At 36.9% G+C, this 26,901-nt stretch overlaps 1 protein-coding gene across 12 annotated transcripts in view; it reads left to right on the top strand.

The window, feature by feature from the left end:
• The window catches only part of LOC107095380 (adhesion G protein-coupled receptor L3-like), a 213,508-nt gene that overhangs the window by 173,594 nt on the left and 13,013 nt on the right, over positions 1-26,901 (top strand). For 6 of the 12 annotated variants that reach the window (XM_015391445.1, XM_015391482.1, XM_015391507.1 and 3 more), the window contains 6 exons: positions 5,854-6,074; positions 12,750-12,816; positions 13,882-13,973; positions 20,200-20,368; positions 23,271-23,450; positions 25,638-25,731. In XM_015391445.1, the coding sequence (XP_015246931.1) occupies positions 5,854-6,074; positions 12,750-12,816; positions 13,882-13,973; positions 20,200-20,368; positions 23,271-23,450; positions 25,638-25,731 (823 nt within the window). The remainder of the gene's footprint in view (positions 1-5,853; positions 6,075-12,749; positions 12,817-13,881; positions 13,974-20,199; positions 20,369-23,270; positions 23,451-25,637; positions 25,732-26,901) is intronic. The other 6 variants (XM_015391474.1, XM_015391532.1, XM_015391467.1 and 3 more) reach the window with 1 other exon arrangement.

The following is a 26,901-nucleotide window of genomic DNA, read 5'->3' on the forward strand; positions in this document are numbered from 1 at the left end:
CGACAGACCAACATGCAATGTTTGTTTCTAAAACCTAATGTGTGTAACGGACCTACTGAGAGGAAACTCAGAAACTCATTATGAACCGGAAAAGTCAGAGTCTGCCAGTTTTCAGGTTTAGACAACTTACAGTGTTCGGTAAACCTGCTTCATGAATTGGACCTCTGTTCAACAGCAACATACCATGAGCTGCAATAATCCAAATGAGTTGTGATAGATGCAGGGATTGTCTGAAACTGCTGCAGAGGGATGTAGACCTTGATTTTAGAGAAAAAAACGGAATTGAAACAAATCTTTTTTACAATATTGCAAGTCTGTTCATCATACTTAAATATGTTAAAACAAACCCCAAGCTTCCTTACAGATTGGTTATATTTTAAATCTATTGGACCAATGACACTTTCATTGTTATTTACTACATTGGTTTGTTCAGATATCACAATTTCAATTCTATATTATTTAGTTTAAGAAAGTTTAATCCCTTACGTATTTGAACATCTATAGGACAGAGTGTGGTGTTACCCCCGAATCAAAGAGGTGCAGTAGAGGACCTTATGATGCTGTGGGCCTGTGTCTTATCCAAGGCCTTGGAAACATGCTAGATTGCATAACTTATAAATAAATATTAGCTTTTTGAAATTTCAATTTGTTGGATCAGAAAACTGAAAATGTATAATTATTACATTTTTTAGCATAATTAAAAGATATACATAGCACTCGGTATGTGTGATGAGATCCTATGCAAGGAAGCTTAACGTGTCCTATTGTCACACAGGGTTCGTGTACCACACACATCAGAATCTACAGCTAAAGTCTAGTAACCTTTACTGTCTCATTTGCTTACAGCAAGTTAAAAATAAGTTAAAGATACAGAGGCAAGTCATTTAATAAGTTGCGATCCTATAAATGGGTTTTCCCTAAGTATAAAGTATCTTTTCCAACACCTAATAGAGGCATTTAGAATGAATAATGGATTCCTGATATATTCCGGTGTGTGATTGATACACTTTAAGTAAATTAAAGGTAAATTAATTTTAATGTTTATCACGGATCGTTTTCTAGGCTTCCAATAAGTCTGACCAGTGCTGTAGCAAAATGTGACCCTGCCTATGAAAACCCAGCTAAAGTCATTTTTTGGTGAATCTCAACTTAATGTATAAAACCATTCTTAACATTGTGTAGAATGGTTTTATACATTAAGTTGAGATTCACCAAAAAATGACTTTAGCTGGGTTTTCATAGGCAGGGTCACAAATGACAGCGTTGTTCACATAATAGATTCTCATAAAAGATATCCACATGTTTGTTTTTTGTGAGCTCATTAGTGATACTGTGTATCAAATAATCAAAAACAGACAATTCTCTAGCTGGCTGGCTTTTCTCTCATCACCAGCTGATAGATTTGTTGAAAAATTTCCCCTTAAAAAATGCCTTGTTATCATATTAAATAAGGCAATGGCAGATTGATAGTGCATTCACAGCTGATTCATTAAAGAATTAAGGACCTGGATATAGTTAAACTGTTGTACTTTACATGGCAAACTAATTCAAACATAAAAAATATGTAGAGGCTAAGGGCTTTAATTTGCCTGTTTGGAATCCATTCCAAGTAATCACAAAAATGATTTACAACACGACATTCTCTTCACGCAGACCTGCCTTATAATCTATTAAAGCTCATGCGCTGGTTAAGGTGATGTCATTGCAGTGCTTCAGTCTTCATTTGTCACTTCCTCCCTGAGGCTGCTGGAGCTGCAGTCTCGTTCTCTCTCACCACAGAATCCTGTTAGCTGCGTGGAGGCCGTTAAATAAACAATTTCCTAAAATGAAGAGCTTCTCGCTGAACATTCGTATACATATGTCCCTGTGTTGGACCATTTATTCCAGAGCACCAGACACTTCTCTTTCCACATGTCACATTGGGAAAGCACAATAACCCTGTACAAAACACAAGGTGAAATAAAAGTGTACTTTAAGAAAGAAAAAAAAACTTTCTTTATCTGTAGTATTGATTGGTAATGTGTTGGCAAAGCTTTGAAAAAGTTTATGCTTTGCAAGCATTTACAGTTGAGGACCGCTGAGACTGAGCAGAGCCAAATTTAAGTTTGAAATGGAGATACTGCCAATAAAAAAAAACAACATAATATGCTGTTGAAACAATTTTCCTGAAGTTTCTCATGAATTATGTATTTTAACAGAGAAATCTGGACTCCTAGTAAACCTTAGCATGAGTGAATAATATTGTTATAACTCTTCTTTAGTTGGATCAGGGCTGGTATTAAACAGTACATAATATTCAAACAATATTGGAGTTCATTTTTATATATAATACAATAGTTTAATTAATTCAATTCAATTCTGTTCAATTATATAGTGCCAATTCCCAACACATGTAATCTCAAGGAACTTTACAGTTCACCAGATCATACAGTCAAACTGACTTAAAGTTTTATATCTAAGGTAAACCTGAAATGTTTTGCAAAAAGAGTTCAACAGTTAATTGAAAACTAATTATTTCCTCCCTTTTATGGCAAACCAGCCAAAAGCCTGGTGATTTTTAACAATGTTTAAAGGCTTTTATGCTATTTCTGATGTAGTCATCCTTCTGATGCAATTGCCCCTATGGGTGGACCAGCTCGTCAGGTTGAATTTACATGTTTCTAAGTCAAAACAAGGCTTTGTTTTGGTCCACTCTTAAAAAATTCTTGAATTCAATGCTATTTGTGACATTTTTAATTAAAAAAGCTTCCTGGATGGGAAGTGAAACGTCTTTAAAACTTGGAAACAAAGCCCAAGGGATTGTTTTTTTACTTTCTTTGAAGCACCATTGGTAGCCAATTTACATTGCTAATCTCAATTATTTGCACATCTGGTAAGTCTAAAAAAAAAAAATAAATAGGCTAAAGACAAAGGCTTATTTTTTTTTTTTTACAACAAAATACTGAAAAGTGTTTTTTTTTACAAAATAATTATTTCTACATTGATCTAAGCTGCAATTTTTACACCCCACAGTTCTCAGTGTATGGGGTAATACCACATTCAGCTATACTAAATCAGATGTGTGAGATTTTTAACCTCTTTATGTGTTCATAATCCTATCTTTTTCTAACTTGGTTCAATTCTTTGAGTAGCCTATCCTTTTTTTCCTTTTTTCTGGGAGCTGTTTCGATCATTAGGAGGTGTATTTCCTGTGGCAAGGAAGTGCTAAAGGCCTTGCCCTTCTTTTTTCCCCGAAGATATTCAAGAAAAGCCACTGGCTATTACCTCCTGCAGTTGTTTTGCAAAAAATGATCCCCCCTCAAAAATAAACCAATGCAATAATCTCATGTCTTAACAGTTATGTTTTCTTCCATTTTGAGTATGTCTGTGCGGGAGACTTCATGTTAATTTGTATATGGTTGTGTGTTTTGCTCGTCTGTTAATTACCAGTGACTATTTTTAACAGCCATTAACATCTTTGCTGTCAATTAGCTCACAGTGGCTAAGCCAGTTATTCCAGAAGGAAAAACTTAATGACTTTTGCACAAGCAGACACCTTTTGGTGATTTCCTCTTTTTCTTTCTGTGTGTTTGCGTGTGGATATAGTAAAATCCTTATTACCATATGCGATCATTACAATTTGAAAAGAGTGACTCATGAGTAAGCCATTGTACATTGGCATGTATTTGAAAGTCACCATGGCAGAAATTCTAAGGTCTTAAGCCATATTTCAACCCGAAAATTTAAACTCAGTTTAATTCATTTTTCACACACTCTAAAAGCTCCTATTACTATTACTACTTTTTTATTCACTGCTTTGTATTCCTATGTTTTTAAGTAGTGATTTCAGAATTTAATGAAAGTTTGACATAATCATATTCAAAACCTATTTTATTTGATTTAGACTTGGGTACTTTGGTCAGCACTTCTAAATCTGTTACCTTTTCTATTTTTTAAATGCGAAAAGTTAGGATAAGGTAGATGTGGACCAGTGGAGGGTAAACCAAGGTTATCTTTATTTTTTATTTACTTTAGTTTCTATGAAGTACTCAAAAATTGTGTTAAAATCTGTCTTTTCTCTTAATGAAAGTTTTCTGCAATGATTGATTGGTCAATTCAGTCATTCATTAAACAAAAAAACAGGTGTGCGATTTGATTGTTTACCCAGTTGAAATGTACTTTATGCTCAGTAAAAAAATCTAGTCTGTGTCTTGACCCAATTTCATAAATTCAAGCTAAAGTTACTGAGGGTAGGATTTTGCCTACATGAACTATTTTAGAATTTCGTTTTATAAAGTCGATTAGTTACTTTGCAGTAATTCCTCTTATGTTTGCCCATATTTGTCATTGACTAAAAAGCAGTCCTACCAACTCAGCTCACATCTTTTTTCTCATCTCCTGATAAAAAAAAAAGCTTTGCTGCCTTTGTCTGTAATGTGTTCAATCAGCACAGGCTGAAGCTGGGAACCTGTCTACTGTATCTTCTCATTTATCCTCTAAAGTTGTAGACAGTGATTAAAGTGAGAAAGGAGGCTTGACTAATGTTTCTGTCTTGAAGTGATTTTTTTTGTTCTTTGAACCTAAATTTGCTGTTAAAAGTATACATTGTTTGTAAGTTGTGGTAGTTTGTCTTGTCATATGTCTTGGTGCAGTGCCTTACCAAGGTGGTCATAATACTTAAACTGCAGAGTTCAACATTTTTTTATTTTGTGTAATAAACACACAAAATGGCGTATGGTTTTAAAATTAAAGGGATCTTTCTTTCTTTCTTTCTTTCTTTCTTTCTTTCTTTCTTTCTTTCTTTCTTTCTTTCTTTCTTTCTTTCTGAATTGCAAAGTGTGTCATGCATCAATACCAATATCTACTGACTTTAATGTTAACATCATGTTGGTGGAATCCTGTTGTGGACATGCTGTTTCTCAATAGGGACACAGATGCAGGTCAGAGTTGGTGGGAAACTGAAGAAATCTAAACATAGGGTTTTCCTTGGAAAAAACAAAATAAATAACTAGAGGCTACAAAGGACTAGACGTGGACAGAGGTTCTGCTTCTAGCTGGCTAGCTTTACTAAAACAAACAGCCAGAGATTCAATGAAAGGGTTGAAGGTGCTTCTTGCAAAGTTATGTTGAGAATCTAAAGGTATTGTATAAATAGTTGATAAACCCTTCTAACCAAGCAAATTTAGGTAAACTTTAAAAAAAAAGAAGAAATAGCTTTTAATTTCCCAGTATTTACCTTCCCTAAAACATGAAAGGTGAATGTCTCTGAATGTTGTGTCCTTTTTAGCATCCTGTTATAAGGAAGCTTTTCTTAGAGACAGATTCTGCATCCAGTCTGGATGAGCATGGGTTGTAATTTCATTGTTTAGCATTAGTTGCATAAGGCTCCTACAGACATACTTAAACTTTAAGCCTTAACTGCAGCAGAAAGGAGTTCTACAAAGTTATTGACCAAGGATACAAACACATCCCACACTATACAACTTTGCATGTCTATTTAAACTAAGCTAAAAAGCATCCTTTCTGTTTTCCCTTGACTATTTCACACTATTATTCAACTTTGTCAAATAGGAGCCATATAAATCTCACTGAAATTTGTTGTTCCAACATGAAAAACATGTGACAAAGTTCATTTCATACTTTTCCGAAGCAATTTATCCATTCCAGATAATTTTTAAATCCCTAAAAACATTCTTCCTTGTGCGAATATGATAAATTGCTCATTTGAATCGGACTTATATTCTTATCGCCTGCAGTATTTTTTCTGCTCTCCAACTAATTAGCGCAAGCGTCCACCAGCTTAAATATTTCTTTGTGTAGCTCAACTCCTTGTGTAATTCTTCTCAAGTCATTTCTTTCTCTCTCTCTCTCCAGATCGTCTGTGCAGTCTTTGCGGCCTTGCTCCATTTCTTCTTCTTGGCAGCCTTCACCTGGATGTTCTTGGAAGGGGTGCAGCTCTACATCATGCTGGTGGAGGTGTTTGAGAGCGAACACTCCAGGACTAAGTACTTCTACCTGGCAGGATATGGAGTGCCAGCTGTCATAGTGGCCGTCTCTGCCGCGGTGGACTACAGAAGCTACGGCACTGACCGAGTGTAAGGAAGGAAGCAGAGTCTGTGTGGCATGAAGGGGAGGATAGATGATGGGGCAAGAAGGATGAGGGGGGAGGGAAGTGGGGGCTGAGGCTGGAGTCCCTGCTGTCATTTTGGCTGTGTTTGCCACAGTGGACTCAACAAGCTTTGGCACTTCTCAAGAGTCGATTCAGAGAGGCTGAGAGGGGAGAGAAGCTGAGAAGGATGAAGAGGAGGAGAGAAATATGGGGTAGAGCAGTAGAGAATGCACTGCAAAGTGCCAGCATGAGCGCAACCGTGAAAATGTCTGAATATGGAAGGATTTAGCAAGCAGGATAGAAGGAGGAAGTAAAAGAAGTGCAGTTTAAGTGTTCGAATGGAAGCATTTGCAAAACGGAGTGATGGAGTAGACCGTGCACGCATCCATTCTGGTTCGCACTTGAGTGTGTCGAAATGAGGCTGGCCTCTGCTGAAGGGGCACACAGTGGTGACGAATGAGGATGTGCTTAAAAAGCCCAAGGTGGTGTACTGACGTATGGTTGACTCGTTCAACCTCAGACGTGGCTGAACTCCAAGGAAAAAAAAAAAACCTTGTGCATCTCATTCATATGGAGCATATGCAAAATGCATATAGAATATGTGAAACGAAGTTAATGCACAGATTCACATGAGCAGCCTGTCCATGCCCTGCATGCTAGAACTCAGGAAAGAGGCCAATATTTTATTCATAGATCAAATATATATATTAAATACATACTGCAACTTTAACAATCATACTGAGCATATTAGGCTACACTTGCTAATTTCCTTTCTATACTCAGTTCTTTGAATTCTTTCCATTAAATATAAAAAAGACTATTAAATGAATATAATGTATTTACAGCAACCCTTAATGTGTCCTACAGTATAATTGAAAATAAGTAAAATAAAAAGTTTAAAAATGCATTAGCAGCAACTGCGGCACGTGTTTGGTGCTGGTCTTTTGGTGCCAGAAAGAGAGCTTAGATGTCATCCTAAAAGTTCAGCTTTGTTTTTAACTATGACTCTCTTAGTCTCACTCTTCCATAAAAAAATAGATTTGTGGAGGGCACAAGTAATAGTTTTCCTGTTAACAGATTTTCCAAATTGATCCGTGAATCTTTGCACCTCCTCCTGAATTGCTTTTGGTCTTTTGACTGCTTGTCTAAATAAAGGCTCTTCAAGAACCTAGACATTAGTTTGTTTACCTTCATTACCAAGAACCAGAAAGAAGTTTAGTTTGGGCAGGAAATGTCCTGCTTTATGTGGAACTCAAGTGCACAGATCAACAATGACATTGTTTTATTTTAGCTGCATTAACTACGGCTACTTCTAACTTTTATAAAAATGCACAGCACTTGTTGGACCCAAATGAGAAAAAGTCACACCTGTGAGTTTCAGTGGATGTTCACATCATCATAGGTGTGTACTTAAGACCGAACTGCTTTAATTTCTTGATGAGTGTCAAAGGCAAACTTAATACTAATGAGACCCACAAGGAGGCGTTAGGAGAGTTCTTTAGTTCAGTAGACGTAGAACTGAGCATTGCTGATAATGATAGAATGGGCAGATTAATGATGGACTAGAAGATGAAAGAAGGGAGCTGAAGATGAAGTAGGAGGTAGACCGGGGCGGTGAAGGGGGCGGAGGTGGGTTGCCCGTTGGTTGGAGAGTAGATACACAGGACCATGATGAGGCAGTTTAAAAAGGAAATCTTAAATGATACTGGCATTGACATGTCAGAAGAGATTGGCAAAGATAGATTCAGGTAAGATGGCAGTGGGGATATGCAGGTAAGGCTTGGCAGAGTACGGAAACTCTTTCTTTGTCATTCTAAGGAAAGTTATGCTGCTTTTATTTAATCATAAATAAAGTGAAATCTGAACAAAACACCTTCAATTTTCAACACAGGTTAAATGTACAACCTTTTTACCTGTCTTACATTCAAAATTTAAAGAGGATGCATTTTAAGAATGGCATTAGAAGAAAAAAAAACCCTCCTCCCTAAGCACAATTAAATTATATCTTTATTGTTAGATATATAACCTTTAAAAGATTCACATGCCCAAATGTTCACATTCATTGTTCCATCTGGAACCTTTTGTAGCTCAGACACCGCATTGCCTCGTAGAAGCTGAAAGACGAGGAAAGGGCTGAATTTAGCTGTGCTTAACGATCAAGCTACACCAATTCACAGGCCACTTAGATCAATATTTCATTGCAGGGTGATCATTAAAGCATGAGAGTCTGAATGCCAAGTTCTGGATGAATAATCTTACTGCATGCCATTAGGCAGTGGAGCATTGTGGAAAACTTGAGACGGCAGGTTTGAAAAGAGAAACGAAGAAAAGATAAATGGCACGGCATGCGTTAGAAGAATCGAGCAGAGCCTCACAGAAATATTAGGTGTCGTTAAAGGATTGTTCTTAGCAGTTTTTGGTAATATTGTACCCAAATAGCTTTTTAATAGCTCTGTGCCCGATGGCCCTCACCGATCTGAAAAGTAACTGACAGAACCATTTTAGCTGGAAAGAGCTTTTCTTTAAAAGCAACAACTTTAATCGCTCATTTATCTCTCTAGCTTTGTAAATGACACCACTTATCATTTTTGGCATTAACGCACTGAGACAAAACATGTGAAAACATCACATGTCACTCCTGCTGTGTCATTCCTGAAAGTACCCCTCTGTTTTTTCCCCTCATTCAAATCGTATAATGAACGGTGGCTCTGCCTTAACAAAGGAGCCCTAATGGAGGGTTCTGTGACACAGTCAGGGACCCATAATGGAGGGCTCACTAATGTGTTGGAAATTGAAAGATTAATAATTCAAAAGCAGCTGGTCATGAATCAGTTGGCCGTTTTGCTGCCTTCTCTCCCTGCAAGCAGCTGGGCCTGACCTCAGTGGAGGGCACGGTGGGACCCCCCCATTTGCTGCGATTTATGAGTGAAGATGTTTTTGGTGGGAATGTGATTCAGCATTCAACAGTTTAGCAGCCCAGCTAATCTGAGCATCCAAAACTGCAGGGTATGATTGCATGCAAATATTACCCTCTAGTTAGCATGGTATTGCTCTCTCCTTTGACTTACCAGTCATTTCCAGACACCATAAATATCCTTGTACGGTCCATCTTGGTACGGGTAACGCAGCATTCAAATGAATACAGTTGTGTCACATTTTTCTGTCTGCAAAATGTGGCCATGTCATACATCTGAGCCCTCAGGGGGGAGTAAAGGGTTTATTTATCATAGTTGCCCATCCTGTGCTGTCTAACCCCCCCCGTGAGTGTGTGATGTATGTTGGAGGGGGGTGTTTCATCTATTTTCTTCTTACCTATATCACTTTTCTTATAACCTTTAACCTCACACACCCTCTCTCTTTGTCTCCCCGTATTCCAGCGGCTATTTGGCTACTGTATGTCTTCTATCCTCTGCCTTGTGATCTTGACAGATTATTCAGAATAAGTTAATTGAATATTTCATGAAAGCAAATACTTATGTTTAACTAAGAAAAACTAAGTACATTCATTAAATTCTTATTAAATTTGTTACATTCAAACCAAATTTTTAAAAGATGCTTACCCACTCTGGATAATTGAACCATATTATTTAGATCCTAAATTTTCTAGTTTTTTTTTTATAGTGTTATACACTCAGGACACATAGTCAAATGTAATATATTAAAGGGAAGAAAAACTACAGTATAAGTACTGATTTTGCCCTAAATAAAAACATAATTTTAATATCTAATATTTCTTAAAGCATTTGTAATTAATTTGGAATTTTTTTTTTCTATTGCTGTAGAGGAATTGTTGTCCACTCTTTCTAGAACTGCTTACACCTAATTTAATAAATTGCTTGAGCATGAACAAGCTATTGAAAGCCATGCCATGGCATCCTGGCTGAACTTAGGCCCAGCCTTTGACTATGCTCTTTGTCTATGCCAGATATGATGGAGAGCACCATTTCCAGAGGGTTTCCCCTTTTATCACAGTCCATTGAGTATATTTTTAAGTCTTGGGGGTTGTGAAGATGCCATATGCAGATGTGAATCAGTCGTTTTTGTTCTCTTTAGTCAGCCATTATTTTGGATTCAGAACCCTGGCATACAATGCAGACTTAAAGTAAGACAAGTGAGGCCTGCAGTGCTTTTAAGGTCCTGTGTCATTTTTTTTTTATTTCAGTTCAAATCAGTTTATTTATATAGTGCCAATTCACAACACATGTCATCTCAAGGCACTTTACAGAGACAGTTCAACCAGATCATAAAGTCAAACTGATTCAAAGTTTTCTATCTAAGGAAAACCAGCTGATTGCTTCAACTCATTAACTGGAAGGCAATCTCTCACAATAAGTGACTTTTAAACATTTCAAAGTCACCTGTAGGCAAATACAGTACAGCATATGAAACAATAATGCCTTTAGGGCTACATAGGTATTTAAAATATGTATTTTTTTTCTAACCCCTGCATCTTGCTGTATATGTGCCTGTTGCTAAAGTATACCACTTCGAAGGCTTGAGCAAAGACTGAGACCAGAGGCCAAAAAAAATGTTTGTTACATTCTTGATCAGTTAGTGGTGAGCTCTTTTGATAGTCTGCTCTAATGAATGGTTCTCAGTCATATTCACTACTGTCCCAATGCAATAGAAATTACTTATATCAGTGGCGCTTTTTCAATTTCATTAGGTTATGGCATCTTGTATTACCTCTCTTGGCCTACAGTACTTCATGTTGTCAGCTAAGTTCCACTTACAGTTGGTAATTTCTTGATTCCTGTTTGTTTTTTTGTTCGCTAGTTCTTTGTGGTAAAGGATATATAAAACAGCTTTCCAAAAATGTGGTAAACCACAGTTTATAATATAACAATATACTAATAATATCTTGTCACATTTTAATAACTTCATGTATGTAACAATCAATCTATTATTCAAATTTATTTGATCATCTAAAATATAAGTATATCAGAAAAGCAAAAATGATGCAAGTCTTTAAAGTTTAATACAATGATAATGAGGGTTTATATCCTGCATTTACATTTTTTATTAACATAAGGACTTTATAGTCTATTCTTCAGTTAAATGTGCCTGAAAGCACAAACCAGAACTATGTTATATATATATATATATATATATATATATATATATATATATATATATATATATATATATATATATATTATATTATATTTTTGCATTAGTTTGTCACGATTAGGTTGTGGTTTGTTGACCCAAATGCAGAGGCAGGGAGGCAGAGGTTATTTTCTTGTGGGTTTAATGAAAGGTTAATTGAACACAGAGGAAGGAATCTAAAAATCTAAAACATAAAAAACAAAGTCCAAACAAACCGGAAACCACGAATCCAAAATCCAAAAATCAAAACATGAAAACAAAGTCAAAACAACCCAGAAATCATGGAGACATCAGGGGGGATACTATCACAAGGAGGAAGGCTCAGAGAGACGGAGTTGGAGGAAGTTAGTTGAGGAACCAGCACTGAAGAACTGAACAGAGAGAGTATTTAAGGGAGACTGAAACAAAGAGAGGACTAATGACCAGATTGGGAGCAGGTGTGAACAGAGCAGAAACAGGAAAGGAGCTAGAGAAAAAGGAGAACACAAGAGGGTAGCAGAGGGTAACAAACAAAAACCTGAAGACTGAAAATAACCAGAAAACACAACAAAATGAGAATTAAACCACTAAAACTAGAAAACAAGGAGCAAAGCAAAACTGAATACTCAAAAGAAAAACATAACAGAACCAGAACTCTGACATAATTAAGTAATCTAATCTTATTTAGGGGATTTTCTGATAATGATATCAACATGTGGGAAAACATTATTCTTTCTTTTATTTTTTTATTTTATTTAAGCCAAAGTTTAAAAATAAAATCATAGCTCTATAAGCTGTGCGCAAACAATAACTCACTTTTTTCCCTATTGTTTACGCAACAACTTTTTTTGGTGAAAATAAAAATGTAAAAATGTGTTTTGTTCCCACACTTTGTTTCAATTGAAAAAATTAACAGGACAATAGCCCATTTTTTCTGTATTAAATTTTAGTATGGAATCAGTCAAAATGAATGTGCACCCACACAACACAGTGGCTGCCGAATACCTTTAAAGCAACAGAAGACCAAGTTATTAAAAATAGTTATGGCAGATTGCATAGCACTACTAAAATGTGGTGTTAAATACTTTTGATCTAACACTGGTTTTCCAAAAGAGTGATAATCTCTTGCACATTGTTGAGCTAAAAAATATATATATCACCGGCTAGAGATTGAGTGGTGGAATTACTTTGGTTTCACTGCCCAGCAATTTCCATGTATTCCATGATTGGAAATTAAACATTTAGATGTCATTTAGATGTGTTAACCTGAAAAATAAAGAATTTAAAAATAAATAAATAAAATTTCTACTATGTCCATTAGTTAATGCAGAATTGTTTACAATATGCAGTGAAGATTATCTATAAGGTAATATTGAGGCCTTTATATTTAATCCCAGTGCATTCCTTTTGTTTGTCAAGGCTTGTCATTCTAAAACTTGTCCTTTATTGGACATTTGCAACTGTTTCACTTCTACACAAAGTGTATTTGAAATTACATTTAGCCACCATTAGATAATTTTAGCCTTATGATATTGTTGTATTTTCCATTTATAATTCCTATCTATGTTTTTAGATGCTGGCTGCGCCTGGATACATACTTCATTTGGAGCTTCATAGGACCTGCTACTCTCATTATCATGGTAAGATACACCCCCACAGACACGATCCAAATGGCACCATGCATGCTGAGTGAGAGACTGTGACATGCTGGTGCAGGAGCCAGGGGTTACATTAAGGTGTTTGTTAATCCCACACAAGGTTCGCCTGAGCTCCTCAGCAATGTTAGAATAAGCAGAGGGAACTTTGTGTCAATTTGGTAATTCCCATTCACGGATTAGCTCTCGAGAAGTCACACATTCCTACAAGCTGGAAATCTCTGGAGGGGACATGGAGCATAAATCACTGCGCCTTATATAGATTATTATAATAACTTGGCAAAGTTAAGTTGTTATTACGCTTTCACTTTTTCGTCTAAAGATGTTTTTCCTCCAGACCCAGCTTTTTGACTGTAATGCTAGTTGAATGCAGGCTGCCAGAGAGTTCCCAGCTCTCCTACAAGAATGCTGCTGAATGAGTTTCAGCAGTCCCCAAACTGTTATGAGAGGAGACATTCTACTTTGAATAACTAAACAGCGACAGAAATAGAGTGAGGTGAGCCAACAGACACATGAAATGCTGTGTTTGATACAAACAGAATGAAACAATGGGACGTGTTCCCAGTTGCCCATTCACTATTGCTCTGCTCTCAATTTAGAAATTACAGGCATGCTTTTGCCAATTTAGCTGGTGCAGGAATGAGAGAAGAGCATGTGTGGAAAGTACTGTGTACGACCTGAGCTGATTGGTGACGACCTATGAGATCCTAACGAAACAGTACAGCCAGTCATCACTAAAGCAGCCAATCTACACATTTGCGGCCAATCGAAAACACAGGATCTGTGAGAATCGTGCTTCTATTGTTACAGTGATCATTAGGAGATGTAATGACTGCTGTAGTATCCCTGGAGCTGTTGTATTTTGAGCACACAAAGATGTGTTGAACGTGTGCTGAAATTGTGTCCCCCAAGCCAATTACAGCTGGAGGAAAAATGAAATGATGTGCGCTGTTTTGGTCTTGTAAGTTGCTGCTTTGACATGCCGTCTTTTAATTAGTCTCTTTGCTGCAGAGAATCTAACATCCTCACGTGGATCTCTGTGTGTTTCAGCTGAATGTAATCTTCCTTGGCATCGCCCTTTATAAGATGTTCCATCATACAGCCATCCTCAAGCCAGATTCTGGTTGTCTGGACAACATCAAGTAAGTTGCTCTATTTGTACCAGACTGCTACCACAAAGTGGTGTTTTTTGCTGAAAGTAGACAAGAGGGGGAAGGATTGTGCAAGTTTCAAGATGTTTTTCTGAGAGCTAAAGCAGTTTGTCTTTTGAGAAAAACACTGAGGAAGTGTTTAGTTGCTTGGTAAATGAGTTTGATTCTGGTCTATTTCTAACCAAAATAAAGTTCGGTCACAAATGGTTGGAAGCGTAGGGTTTAGTTGATAAAGCTGGATGTGTAAGCATGTTATTCAGTCAGTTGGGTTAGCTTAAGCATAAAAAAAAACAATAGAGGGGACATAATGGAATTTATATCATTTTAAAGTAAAGGTAAGAAACTAGATCATCAAATATTTTTACTACACTATTACCTTTATTGCTCCAGTTGTTCTGCTTCATATTTCAAGCAGAAATATGAATTTGAAAATAGATCAGGAGAAAAAAAAACATGATTTGTTTGTGAAGATACATTTGCTGGTGAAGTAAGCTTGATAAAGCCATATTTACATGTGCAATATTGCTTTATTAGATTGAAAATGAATCAAATAATCTGGGGTGTATTTACCTTCAACAAGCTTTATTTATTTAGAATGGAAGCACACTGAGTTGCACAGAATTGCTAAATTACCCAAAAACCACCAGAAAAAAGGGTTTTGTTTTTTTTGCCCAGCTCCAAAAAAAAGAAAGCATAAAAAATTAAAATGTTTTGGTTCCGAATGCCCTGAGCACCAAAAACAAACGCATCCAAAGTTGAGAGGGAAGTTATGGTGTTACTGGTTTTCATAATGAGGCTACAGGATCAGTTTGTGGTGCTGCTGTTGTTCCAGCACTAAAGAATGAGAGAGTCTGAGGAACTTAATTCAATTCAATTCAGTTTGTCATATAGCACCATTCACAACACATGTCATCTCAAGGTATTTTACAGTTAAACTTAACATCTCTTAAAGTATAAGCACTTCTGCTCAATCCTCCACAAACATGTCAGTCAGATCAATTTTCCCTGACTCCAATAACATGAACGGAACATGTTTTAGATGAATGCTTGTTGGATTACAGTATCTTGGCATAAATAACCTCTTTCAACTGGAATATAATTTCATTCCAGCTCAATGCCATGGTAACATTTTGATTGGCATGTCTACTTGACACTTTTCTATTCTGATTATCACCTTTATTCCAAATACTTATGCCCATGTTAACCTAAATCAGTATCTGCTTTATCGCAATGACAGTTAAACTAGAACTCCAGTTTTTTTTTCAATCAGTGACCATGACTTACCAAAGAGCTACAATTAGCTGCTAACAACATTCTCTACAGAGGCAAGAAAACCGAAACATTGTTATTTTAGCAGGGAGCACATAGAACATTTGAAACAAATCGTACTTTCAACATTTCAGTAGAAAAATGGTGGATAACAGGAAGGGTGAAAAGAAGTGGACAGTGGATACTGAGGAGTGGTGTTGGGAACGATGCCATTAGCAGAATTTTTCACAGATTTGAATGCTATTGACACAAAAATGTCAGCTCTATTATTTTATTTTATTTTTTAAAGATCTAAATCATATATTAGCTCATATTTAGAAAATTAATTCACGCCTTTGGCAGCTGGGAGAGAAAATATAATAACTATTACAATAATAAATAATGAAATATTTTGAATATTGTGTCTATGCATTCCAAAGCTTCCTGCATAAATTCCATTTATAATTATATTATATTCCAATTTTTTATTTGTTTTATTGTTCTTCAGCTACTTTAAGTTACATAAAACTTTTTCAATATCTGAGATATAAATGAAGCTCAGAACCTATGCTGTGTTTCAAAAATATTTAACAGGGGGACGTGACGCTGTGTGTGACAGCTCACCTGTCTGAAGGGAAGACAAGCGCAGTGTGTCATTTACCCTCAGGTCTCTCACCAAGGCTGTCTCTGTCACTTAGGTGAAGACTAATTAATGAAGTTACAAGTGCTGCCACCTGCATAAATGCACAGCACTCTCGACAGCAGTCAGTAACCCTACAAAGCTGTAGATTCCATTAAAGTTAGAGGAGAGACTCCAGTCTACATCTCCAAGAAGCTACATTCAGATTTTGTTTTGTTAACAGAGTGTCAAAATTGAAGTGGTCTTAAAAAAAACTGTTGCAAACAGGCCTGTGTAAGCGAGCATGCTAGAGTTTAACTTGTAAACTATCTACTTTTCACTAAGTGTAATAACCAGTGCTACAATAACAGGCCAGGGTTTAGAATCATGGTAAAAAGAGAGTACACTAACTTCAGATCCATGATATTATTCTAAAACAGGTTTAAACATAGCTATAAAATGCTCTAAATGTATGTAAATCTAACGTTAGGAGTGCAAAACACAAATATGAACTAGGAAGTAGTGGTGAGTATAGCTTCCTCAGGTAACACTATATATTGTGAAGTTTTGCTGATGGATAGATGCTCTCAAATAAATACTTTGATATACCGCAGAGCTTTTTGCTTACTCAGTACTTGCAAGTTGCCATGTGTTACAAAACAAGCCCAAACTCCTTTTCTTAAAAATTGGCCTAGAGTGCTTGTGCAAGTTGATGTTTTTTTTTGTTTTGTTTTTTGTAGATAGATCAGATATGTCTGATCTATCTGGATTAGGCCATATAAATGAATGTAAGTCAATAAAATGTCCCCATATATCATGAAAAAAGCTGTTTGTTAGTGTGTGTGTGCTTTAGCCAACTTAATTGAAACTAAGCTGTCAAAATAAATGTGTAAAATATATTTTGACACCTGTTCGACATTCTTCAAAAAATCTTTTGGTTCGTTCAGGTGCAGCTTTGTAAACCTAAGCAATTGCATACTTGCTTTGGCAACCTTTCTAAATAAGCTCTATTAGTTTAGTCCTAGCTCTAGTAAACATTTATCATTTCTAAATGTACAATGGAGTAATTATTTAGTACTGCTCATCGATTGATGAGCAGTAATAGTTGGTTCTCTGCTGTCATTGTCAAAATTTCTGCTCCTACAATCGTTGTCACACCTGCTAATGATCAGTTATTACAATGACGCATCTGACTGCTAAACTCCCTCTTAAACCCAAGCCAAGCACCAATGATGTCCTCATTTATTGAAGCAATGGTGTCCCCCCTGTGCATGAGCTGTTTTAAGGATAATCTGAATTTAGAGGGATGTACTTTCTAAGGGCATCTGAAAAGAATTTTGAAGCAAACATAAATACAAAGACAAAAAGATGTGCATCTTTTATAATTTGTGAAAAATGACAGGAAAAGAACAAGAGAAGAAATAATATATTGTTTAAGTGTCAGTGTATTTTTTCATGAAAACAGTTTTATGTAAAGCCTTGAGCTGGAGGTGTCTGAGAAAGACAGAAGTATCTGATCTTTGCTTTGTGCATTTCAGAGATAATGTGATTCATGGATAAGGGTTAAAACATCATTCAATTAGAGTCTGCACGTTATCCTGTAGTCTGCTATGTCTTAGAAAGCTGCATAGACTCATGTTAAATCTTTTTTTTATTTTTATTTCAAACGTCATGTTTTTTTTTCTTTTATCCTTTAATCACAATCATGCTTTGTTGATTTTGGTTGTTCTTTTTATCTTCAATTTATGTTTCTTTCCTATGTTTTCTTTGTCTCTTTAATCTCATGCCACCCTAAGTTATCTTTGTTGTGGACTGGCTCTGGTAAGGCGTCTTTCCAGTCATACATTTTGTTTTATTTGTTTGTTTTTGTCTTGTTTGTGTGAACATACCACCCAGAATATTTGCCTCTGCCTATCTTATAAAATGTTTATATTGACCAGTAACTATCTTTCTGGTTCCAGTATATAAATATTTTCTTATAGTTGAAAAAATACTTTGTTACCATGGCAAGATATTCACACTCGTGATTATTTTCATATTATGTCACAGTACAGCCACAATTTTCCGGTTTTCTCTTGGTATTTGATCTGACGGAGGTGTGCTGAAGACTACATAGTTCTTAGTGAATTAAATGAGGTTTAAAATCTGAAATGTAAGTTTTACACTCATTTTTTACACCCATTTACTCTGATAAGTCTAATGAAAAAACATTGCAACAAATAGCTGAGTTACAGCTTTTAGATCTTTAAAGCAGGGTGAGGCTGAAAATTTTTCTATCAAACACTGAATATTAAAACAAAATGTTTTATTTTGAATTGAGAAAGCTAACTGGATGGCAAGCTTCAAACTCCAGTGGATTGTTTTTTGTTTCACTTTTTTAGAATATTTAAACCAGTTCATACAAAGAGTTTGGCGGAACTGCAAGGCTGTTAAACTTATGCAGACATCTACCCCTCAGCTGAAGAATTGTTTCCAAAACAACTAATAGACCTTCAATCTACAAACTTTCCATTTAGAAAAGAGTTCCTAGAAGAAATTGCTGATAGAAAGCTCTAAAAGGTCTTGTTTATAGTTTGCCAAAAGCCATTTGAGACATGCAGAATAAGGCTCCCTGTTCAAAAAAATTAAATTAGACTTTCTGGCCAACATTCAAACTGCTGTATGAAGAAAAAAAATATCCTCCAAACATCCACCCTACTGTGAAACATGGGGGTGGTAGCATCAAACTGTGGGGATGCTTTTTTTCTCAGCAGGGATGAGGAGGCTGGTTATAGTTGATGGGAATGTGAATGTTGCAGATTCTGGAATCTGTTGTCTGCAAAAAGCTTAAGACCGGGATGGAAATGTTCCTACCATTCGGACAATGACCCTTAATATACAGCTAGAGCTACTGTAGAATTGTTTAGATCAAAGCTTATCACCCAGGCAAGTCCAGACATAATTTTAGTTAAAAAACCTGTCGCAAGACAGTAAACTAATGTGTGCAGTCGCTTTGCATCTAATCTGATGTAGTTTGAGCTAAGAAAAATCTGGAAACACTGTAGACAAAGCCATTTGCAATACAACAAAGGATTAGCAGCTACTATTGCAGTAAAAGTTGTTTTAACTAAGTGTCGGTACAGGATGGCTGAAATCAAGCACACCTGCTTCCAGATACTTACCATAAGAATCACCAATTTCTCTTTTTTCTTTCTTTCATTTTTTAAGCCTTTATTACTTTGTCTTGGTCTATTACATCAAATCCCAATAAAATATGGGGTGTGCGTACTTTTGCAACGCACTGTATTACAATGTTGGTATTTGAATTTGGGGCAAACTATATAGGATGGAAACAATAACTCAAGGGGGATTTGGAGGAAGAGGTGAATGGTGGGATAAAAGAGAGATGAGTGCAGCCGTTATTGAAGAGGGTCATCAGGCGAGCTTTATTGGAGGTTCTGTCTCGCCTGAATGGTGCCACTGAGGGCAACATCGAATCAATCACCTCGGTCTCACTCACTTACTCTTCTCCTCTGTCTCCCCTCCTTTCTCGTGGTTCTTCTAATATCTTCCCCCTCGTATTGCCCCCTCCACCTCCACTTCCCTTCGCTTCTGTCCCTTGCATTAGAGGTGATCACTGCCCAGTCAGCCAATCAAATTAACCGTCATCTTCTCGGCTGTGGCGGACCCAAAAGTTTGACCTTTCGAGGGAAATGTCATTTGTAATGGCTGTAATGTCTCTCTACTTACTGCCCCATGAAGCCAATCACATTCACGCTTATACAGACGTGCACTTATGCAAGCACCTGCACAAATGTGCCTCAGCATGACTACGTTTCTATGACATTTGACCAATGAGTCATTCATTTGTAGGCTTTATTTAAAATAAAAGTTGCAGCCTTGAAAGCCCTTCTTTTGAGATTGAATTACATATAACAGTTAGAGTTCTGTATGCTATTCAAAGTTTTATTCTTTAGCCATTTAAAACACTTTTGGACTGATTTATTTTGGCTGTAACTTGCTAAGAATCTGTAGTGTCTTTGAGAGCAGAGGCTGATGTAATCTGGCTTTAGAACTCTTTTCCTTCTCCTGAGATGGTATCTAAACGAAGAAATCCACTCTGAGTTGTAAGGGTATAATTCTTTTAAGTTAACCTCCCACTGTTCCTCCAGCCCTCTCCCACAGTGTCAAGGCTCTCAATGAACCCACTCTGACCCCCTCTCTCCTGATCCCACATGCCTCAGCCTCGGCTGGCTGGTTTTTCTGATGCTGAGAGCAGGCAAACTTTTGCAAGTCTGATTCTCAATCGGCTGAGCATGCTGTAGCTAAGGGAGCATTGCTCGTTTTCAATTACTTCTACTTTCTCTGTAGGTCCTGGGTGATCGGCGCAATCGCCCTGCTGTGTCTGCTCGGCCTGACCTGGGCTTTCGGCCTCATGTACATCAACGAGAGCACCGTGATCATGGCCTACCTTTTCACCATCTTTAACTCCCTGCAAGGCATGTTCATCTTCATCTTCCATTGCATCCTCCAAAAAAAGGTAAGTGGGCGGAATAGGCTAGGTTAAACAAATGAACATAAAGTCTAGTGGTTGCCAAAAGCTTGTAAACTGATATATATTTTTTTGATACAAACTTCATTGCTTTTGCATGGTAAGACTTTTCTGGCAGATGTGTTTGTGGTACGCCAGACGCCAGATATATAAGACTGGGTTCAGAAGAAAGAGAGAAGACTAGATTTAACAAATTTTTTATTAAACATCTATTCTATTTTGTTCAATTTCACATAGTAAAGCTATCATTTTTTAAAGAGGCTTTAATTAGTGTCAAATATTTCAATCAAGGTTGGACGTATATTGCCGTTTTAATGCATGCCCAAACAAGACAATGTAAAGTTATCAAGTTTAAACTCGATCAATCTAAATGTGAACAAGTTAATTTTCTGGTACTTTCTTTACACTGCAATTGAATCTGATCAGTCCGGTCACCAACCTAGAATCAAAGTATTTCACAGCATAAACTGCAGGGAAAAGGTATGTGAAAATGTTGATTGTAAATTGTAATGTCATGTCCTGAGAAAAAAAAAACGTTTTGAATTTTGGTCATTAAAAGGCAATTTACAGAGTGTCTTACAGTCTCTTATTGAATCCTCTTAGTTTTTTAATTTTTTTGCGTCACAACTTAAAATTGAAATTGATTTTTCCAAGAGTTTGCATCCTTTCATTCACAAAACACTCTGCAGATATTTATTTTGTTTATTGTGAACACCCCGATATTTGTGTTATTGTGAATAACTGAAAACTTCAATGCACATAACTGTTTTAACCATATAAAGTTACTAGCCACATTTGGTGGTAATTACAACTGCAAGCCCCAGTGAGTTTGCCGCAGCCTTTGCCAGTCTTATTCTTTTTTCCCATTAGGTCAAGGCAAAACTGCTGTAGTTCCTTCATTTTGGATGGATTTTGATGGTGTGCAGCCATCTAGCAGACAAACTGTGACTTGGCCTGTCCAAATATAATATGCCTCCCTTAAACTGCCAGAGTTTGCTGTAGCGGCATGCATTGGGTCATTGTCCTGCTGTAAGGTGGACCTCCGTCTCAAGAATTACATATAGACAGGTTTTTCTTAAGTATATCCCTTTCCACTTCCTCAAGTTGGATCAGTTTACTTGTCCCTGCCCATGAAAAACATCCCCACAGCATGATGCTGTCAACACCATGTTGCTCTGTGGGGATTGAGTTCTTAGGGTAATGGGGTGGGCTGGGTTTGCAAAAGCGATGCTGTTTTTTCTTGGTGGCTAAAACAATCTAAGTCTCATCTCAGATTTGCCCTCATGTGTTTTTGAAAAGGCTGAATGTGCCTTCTTATTTTCAACACTTACCCAAGTCTATGCTGTACATTTATGCAACCCCTTCTGAGTTACCTTTGGTCTCTGTGCTGCTGCCTCTCTGATTAATGTCCTCCTTGCCCAGTCTGTGAGTTTCGGTGGGTGGCCCTGTCTTAGCAAGTTTGTTGTGGTAACATGTGCTTTTCATTTGAAGATGATGAATTTAAAGGTGCCTCGGAGAAACATAAACTATGGGTATTTTCTATACTCCTTCCTGTACTTCACAACAACTTTTTTACTCACGTTTTTGACTGTTCCCTGGTCTTCAACATGTGATGCCACTTGTTAACTGGTGTTGCAACTTCTAAGGCCTTTCTAAAAGGGTGTGTTTTTACTGATGGATCACATGACACTTGGATTGAACACAGATGGACTTAATTTGAGCAATTTATGTGACTTTTGAAGAAATTGGCTGCGCCAGAATCTTTTAAGGTATTCATGGCAAAGCGATTGGTCACATACATGTATATATATATATATATATATATATATATATATATATATATATATATATATATATATATATATATATAGTTAGTCTATGTTGAACAGATGCTTCACAGAAAATAAATAAAAAAAGTTTCAGTTACAGGTTTGGATGTATCAAACTATTTAAAAAAGTAAGGCGAAGGGTACTTTTGCTGGTTTTTGTGTATATATACTTTGATGTTAAAGCAGCAGTTATAATCCACTAAAGATTTATATCTAACTTTTTTCAAATTAACTTTAATTTTGCCTTTTATCTACAAAATGCTTTGGGTTGAATTACCTAAAGGACTTTTGGAAGATTTTAGGAGATATTGTTTTTTCTTTGCTGCTTTTTAGGAGTTACTGCAACTTCCAGGCAGAGCTGAGACATCATGGCATCAAAATTTTAACAGGTCTTCCACCCACTCCGAGTTAGTGCCGTGCCGTAGAGTACAGAAGAGGCACAGGATATGGGAAGAAAATGCATCAAATCCTTAATACTCTTGTCTGGCTGCAGTCCTGCAGAGAGTTTTGAGTTCACAATGTAGATATATGTGTGGGTGTCTGTGTGTACGTGTCTGGTTAGGGGATCAGCTATCCAGAGAGAATATGCTGAGGTTTTCTTTGGCCCAAGCCCAACGCAGTTTCTCCCAAGATGCATGGAGCAACTCTGCACGCAGCTGTTCAAACAGAGCATGTGGCAAAACACGTCTGCCAGTCCAACAAGCTTGTTAAAAATCAATTACGACTTTATTTGTTCTAACTTGATTGGGATCTAAGTGCAGATGCTCTGTGTGTACAAATGCATCAAGCCCCTCTCCAAGGAGTATGTCCATTTCGGTCGTATGCGTGGCTTTTTGGGGAGGGGGTTGGTGTTAGGAAAGGAAAGTTTATGGATTTAATCTTTTAATGTCTGCTTTTTAATGGGTTAAATGGTTACTCAGGGAATATGAGTGAAAGAAGTGCTTATTCTACCCTACTGTGTGTAAATGAAATATATTCCTCAGGATATTCAAGGCTGAGGTTGTACTTCGGTCAAGTTAACATCATTTTATTGTGATTAATTCCCAATTCCCTTTCCATAGGTCCGTAAAGAATACGGCAAATGCCTACGTACTCACTGCTGCAGCGGCAAGAGTGTGGAGACGTCCATCTCCTCATCCAGTAAGACCACCACCTCACGGACCCCTGGCCGCTACTCTACAGGCTCACAGGTGAGCTTACCTGCCTGCACACCTGGACGCTACAGTACAGCAGATTCACAGGTGAGGCCAGAGTGCGCCATAAGGGGTTTGGGATTATCATCTTTCAACTTCTCAGAAAATCTTTAAAAAATGCTGCTAGGTCTCTCTAAAAATGCTAGTACCACCTAAACCTTGTCACAAATTTTCATGTTAGAACATGAAATATTCTAACATTTCATGTTCTAACAGCTGTAGTCTCTTATTTAGAAGGATTATTACACAGGGTTATTGAACAGGGGATTAACATGGGACAATACCAGTAATATACATTTATTTTACTGGTATTGTATTTGATACACAACATAATGCATGACATACTTTAGGGAAAGGGATACAAAGTTTTCCTTAAGTCAATTCTAAAAAGTGGTGTGAATTCAATCCTCTCAGTCATTAATTAAATTAACAACCTTTTACTGCAATTCCAGCTGCAGGCCTTTTTATGGGAATCTTATCAGTGGAAGAAAAATATGTGGATTTGAATTTGTTACCAACAAATTTTCCTACTTTTAAAGCTGAGACACACTTAATATTAAAAGAGTTCTGATGGCATTTAATAAAAGGATTTTTATCAGAAACATTATTAATGTGCAAAAATAAGGAATAGTTGTATTAACCATACATGTAAACTGAGTTTTATGGGGCTCCCAGGATCTTGGGGCCCTAGGCAATTGCCTAGTTTTGTCAAATCATAAATCCGCCCCTGGTTGTGGTGTCTAGCTTATCCAAAGCCTATGAGTAACTTGTGAATTATGCGTAACTTTTTAAGAACTCATCTCCAAAGCATATCACCTATCTGACCTGTTCCAGACGACGACTGAACATGTTTCTAAATTACAGCTACTATATAATGGTGTATTGGCAGCATTTTGGTATAAAAGGGGGTTCACGGGAGGAAACCGTCAGTTCTCCTCCAGACTTAACCCCCATCATAGGGTGAGCGAGAAGGTGAGTGTGATGGATTCTCCCTGCGTTCATGCCCACGGCCACAACCAACAAACTTCCTAGCAGACATGACGCTGAATCTGCTGCAAATGCAAACCTTCATTCTTTCTTTTTCTTATTTCTTATTCTTTTTTTGGGGCATGCGGTAAACAGAAGCTAGGGTAATACCACTATCAAAAACATCTATTAATGCAGAGCGGGCGCCTTCGGGCGCAGCAATGCACTCCTGAGGGCAGCAGCTGTAGCTGATGCTTCATAATGCTCATGAAATAATGCTTTTCACATCATTTCATGAGCATTACGCAGCCGTGCATTATGCATAAGTTAAGCTGTCGTTAGAAGTTCTTGACTCTATGAATACGCTGTTTAAATCGGCAAGGTGTGACAAGGCCCTAAGTCAAAAAGTTTGACTTTGATCCCGTAGGAGCAGAGCGACTAATCCATGATGGTTGATGTGTTCCCTAACAGAACACTTGAAGCTAAAGTTATGATCGAAGGTCAATGATGCCACTCTTCAATAAAAGCCATATTTCTCAAGTGCACAAAAAATTATTTTCAGACAAGTAGATTTTAAATATGTTTTTCTGTAAAAAAAAAAAAAAATCCAAAATGTCTCTTTAAATGATCCACAGGACTGTATGCAGCATAAATGCTATGTTTATTGGTCTTTATGATATTGTCTGTTTACTTATGGTCTATGAAAAGACCTTCAAAGAAGAACAGGATTTATACTAAGATTAGATTATACATAAATTGACCTTATCATAAAATAATGCAGTCCCAAAAATCTCAAAACTACATTTATAAGTAGTGTTTTGCAAGTTATAAATTGAAAATAAGTTGCTTAATTAAGTTATTTGTCAAACACTATACTTTTCTATGCAATCGATTATATTTGCTGACTTTATTTTTTTTATCTTGAAAGTGCGATAACCCAAACCCCATTCAACATGGACACTATTGCTGTCATTCAGGTTTACATAGTAAAAATGATACTGATGCAGGTTTTTTCCTCTCTTGGTTGTTGCTTTGCTTTTTTCCTCTACGGCCTCTCCTGCCTTTGTTTTGCACATCATATCCCACCTTTTCTTACCTAATTTCTTCCCCTTTCTCTCATCTTGTTCTTCCTCCTTTCACTTCCTGTCCCCTTTTTTTTTGCTCCCTCCCCCTGTCACAATTGTTTTTTTTCTTTTTGCCTTTGTGCGTGCCCCACTGCCCTCACCCCTGTTCCCCAACACTTTCTTTCCTGGTTTCTCCCACGCGTAGAGTCGTATCAGACGGATGTGGAATGACACTGTGAGGAAACAGGAGTCCTCCTTCATCACTGGAGACATCAACAGCTCCGCCACGCTCAACAGAGGTAACCACGGGATACCTACCATTTGCCTCCACATCACTGTCACCACATCTACTTTACTAATAGCAGGAGGGGTTGGAGGCTGTATACGCTGTCATTTAGCAAAGTAGTGGGAGTCCAAACTTCTGATTATTATTGTATCCTTGAAGCAAAAATGATAAAGAGAATAAGGTGTAAATATTGCTTCCTGTTTTTAATGCAGCTCTGTGGGGGGGTTTGCAGAAAAAAAATAAAAAAGCTGCAACCTCCTGTCAAAAATAGAATGTCAGCCAATTTGCAACTCTTTAAGAGCGGTAGGCTAGAACTGCAGGAGATATCAGCATTGTTAAAGGCCTGTGTTAAAGCACTGTAAGGAAAACAATTTAGTGGCTGTTTATCAACTGGGATTAACACAAATGATACTCCTTTTTCATTAAACTAAATTCTTTTTAGATATAATACACCAACACAAAGTTATGTATAGTTTTGAAATGCAAGAAATGGAAAAATTTGATCTTTTTTGTTCAATTTCAAAAATAAATTGTTGCATGCATGTTTATCCATCCCGTCTGAACAAACGCTTCATATTTGCATCTTATAGTGCAATTATAGCTGCAAGTCTTTGTTTTTTTTACGGATTTGCACAATAATTTACTGACATCTATTGCCCACTCTTGTTTGCATAATAGTTTAAACTCAGTCTGTGTGGAAAAAGAGTTACCAAACCCTAATTTTCTCATTCTTATCACCAAATATTAGTGGTAGACTTTGTCTGAGGATTTCTAGTGCCTGACACACAAATCCAAAATATGTATTAAACCTCTGATCGATTGTATATTTGCCCTTCTAGAAGGTGAACTTTTGAGTAAATTATTTTGCAACCTCCAAGAGGTTTACTTCCGGTATTTAGGTCTTTCTCTGTTCCTATCAGCTCTGACCAGTCTCACTGGTGAGAAAATCCATCCCCACAGCATAGTTCTGCCTCTTTTAAAATGCAGATGTGTTCAGGGAGGCTTATGATAGCGTAACATTTTTTTGTTAAAGCATCTTTGTCTCATTTAACAATGGCTTTTTTCATTGGTTCTTCATAAATCACTGATTTGTAGTGTATCTGCCTGAAAGTTATCTGCAGTTGTCATAAACACATCCTCANCTCTTTTAAAATGCAGATGTGTTCAGGGAGGCTTATGATAG

Source organism: Cyprinodon variegatus, unplaced genomic scaffold (assembly GCF_000732505.1).
Source record: "Cyprinodon variegatus isolate N-32 unplaced genomic scaffold, C_variegatus-1.0 Scaffold22, whole genome shotgun sequence".
NCBI classification, from domain to species: domain Eukaryota; kingdom Metazoa; phylum Chordata; class Actinopteri; order Cyprinodontiformes; family Cyprinodontidae; genus Cyprinodon; species Cyprinodon variegatus.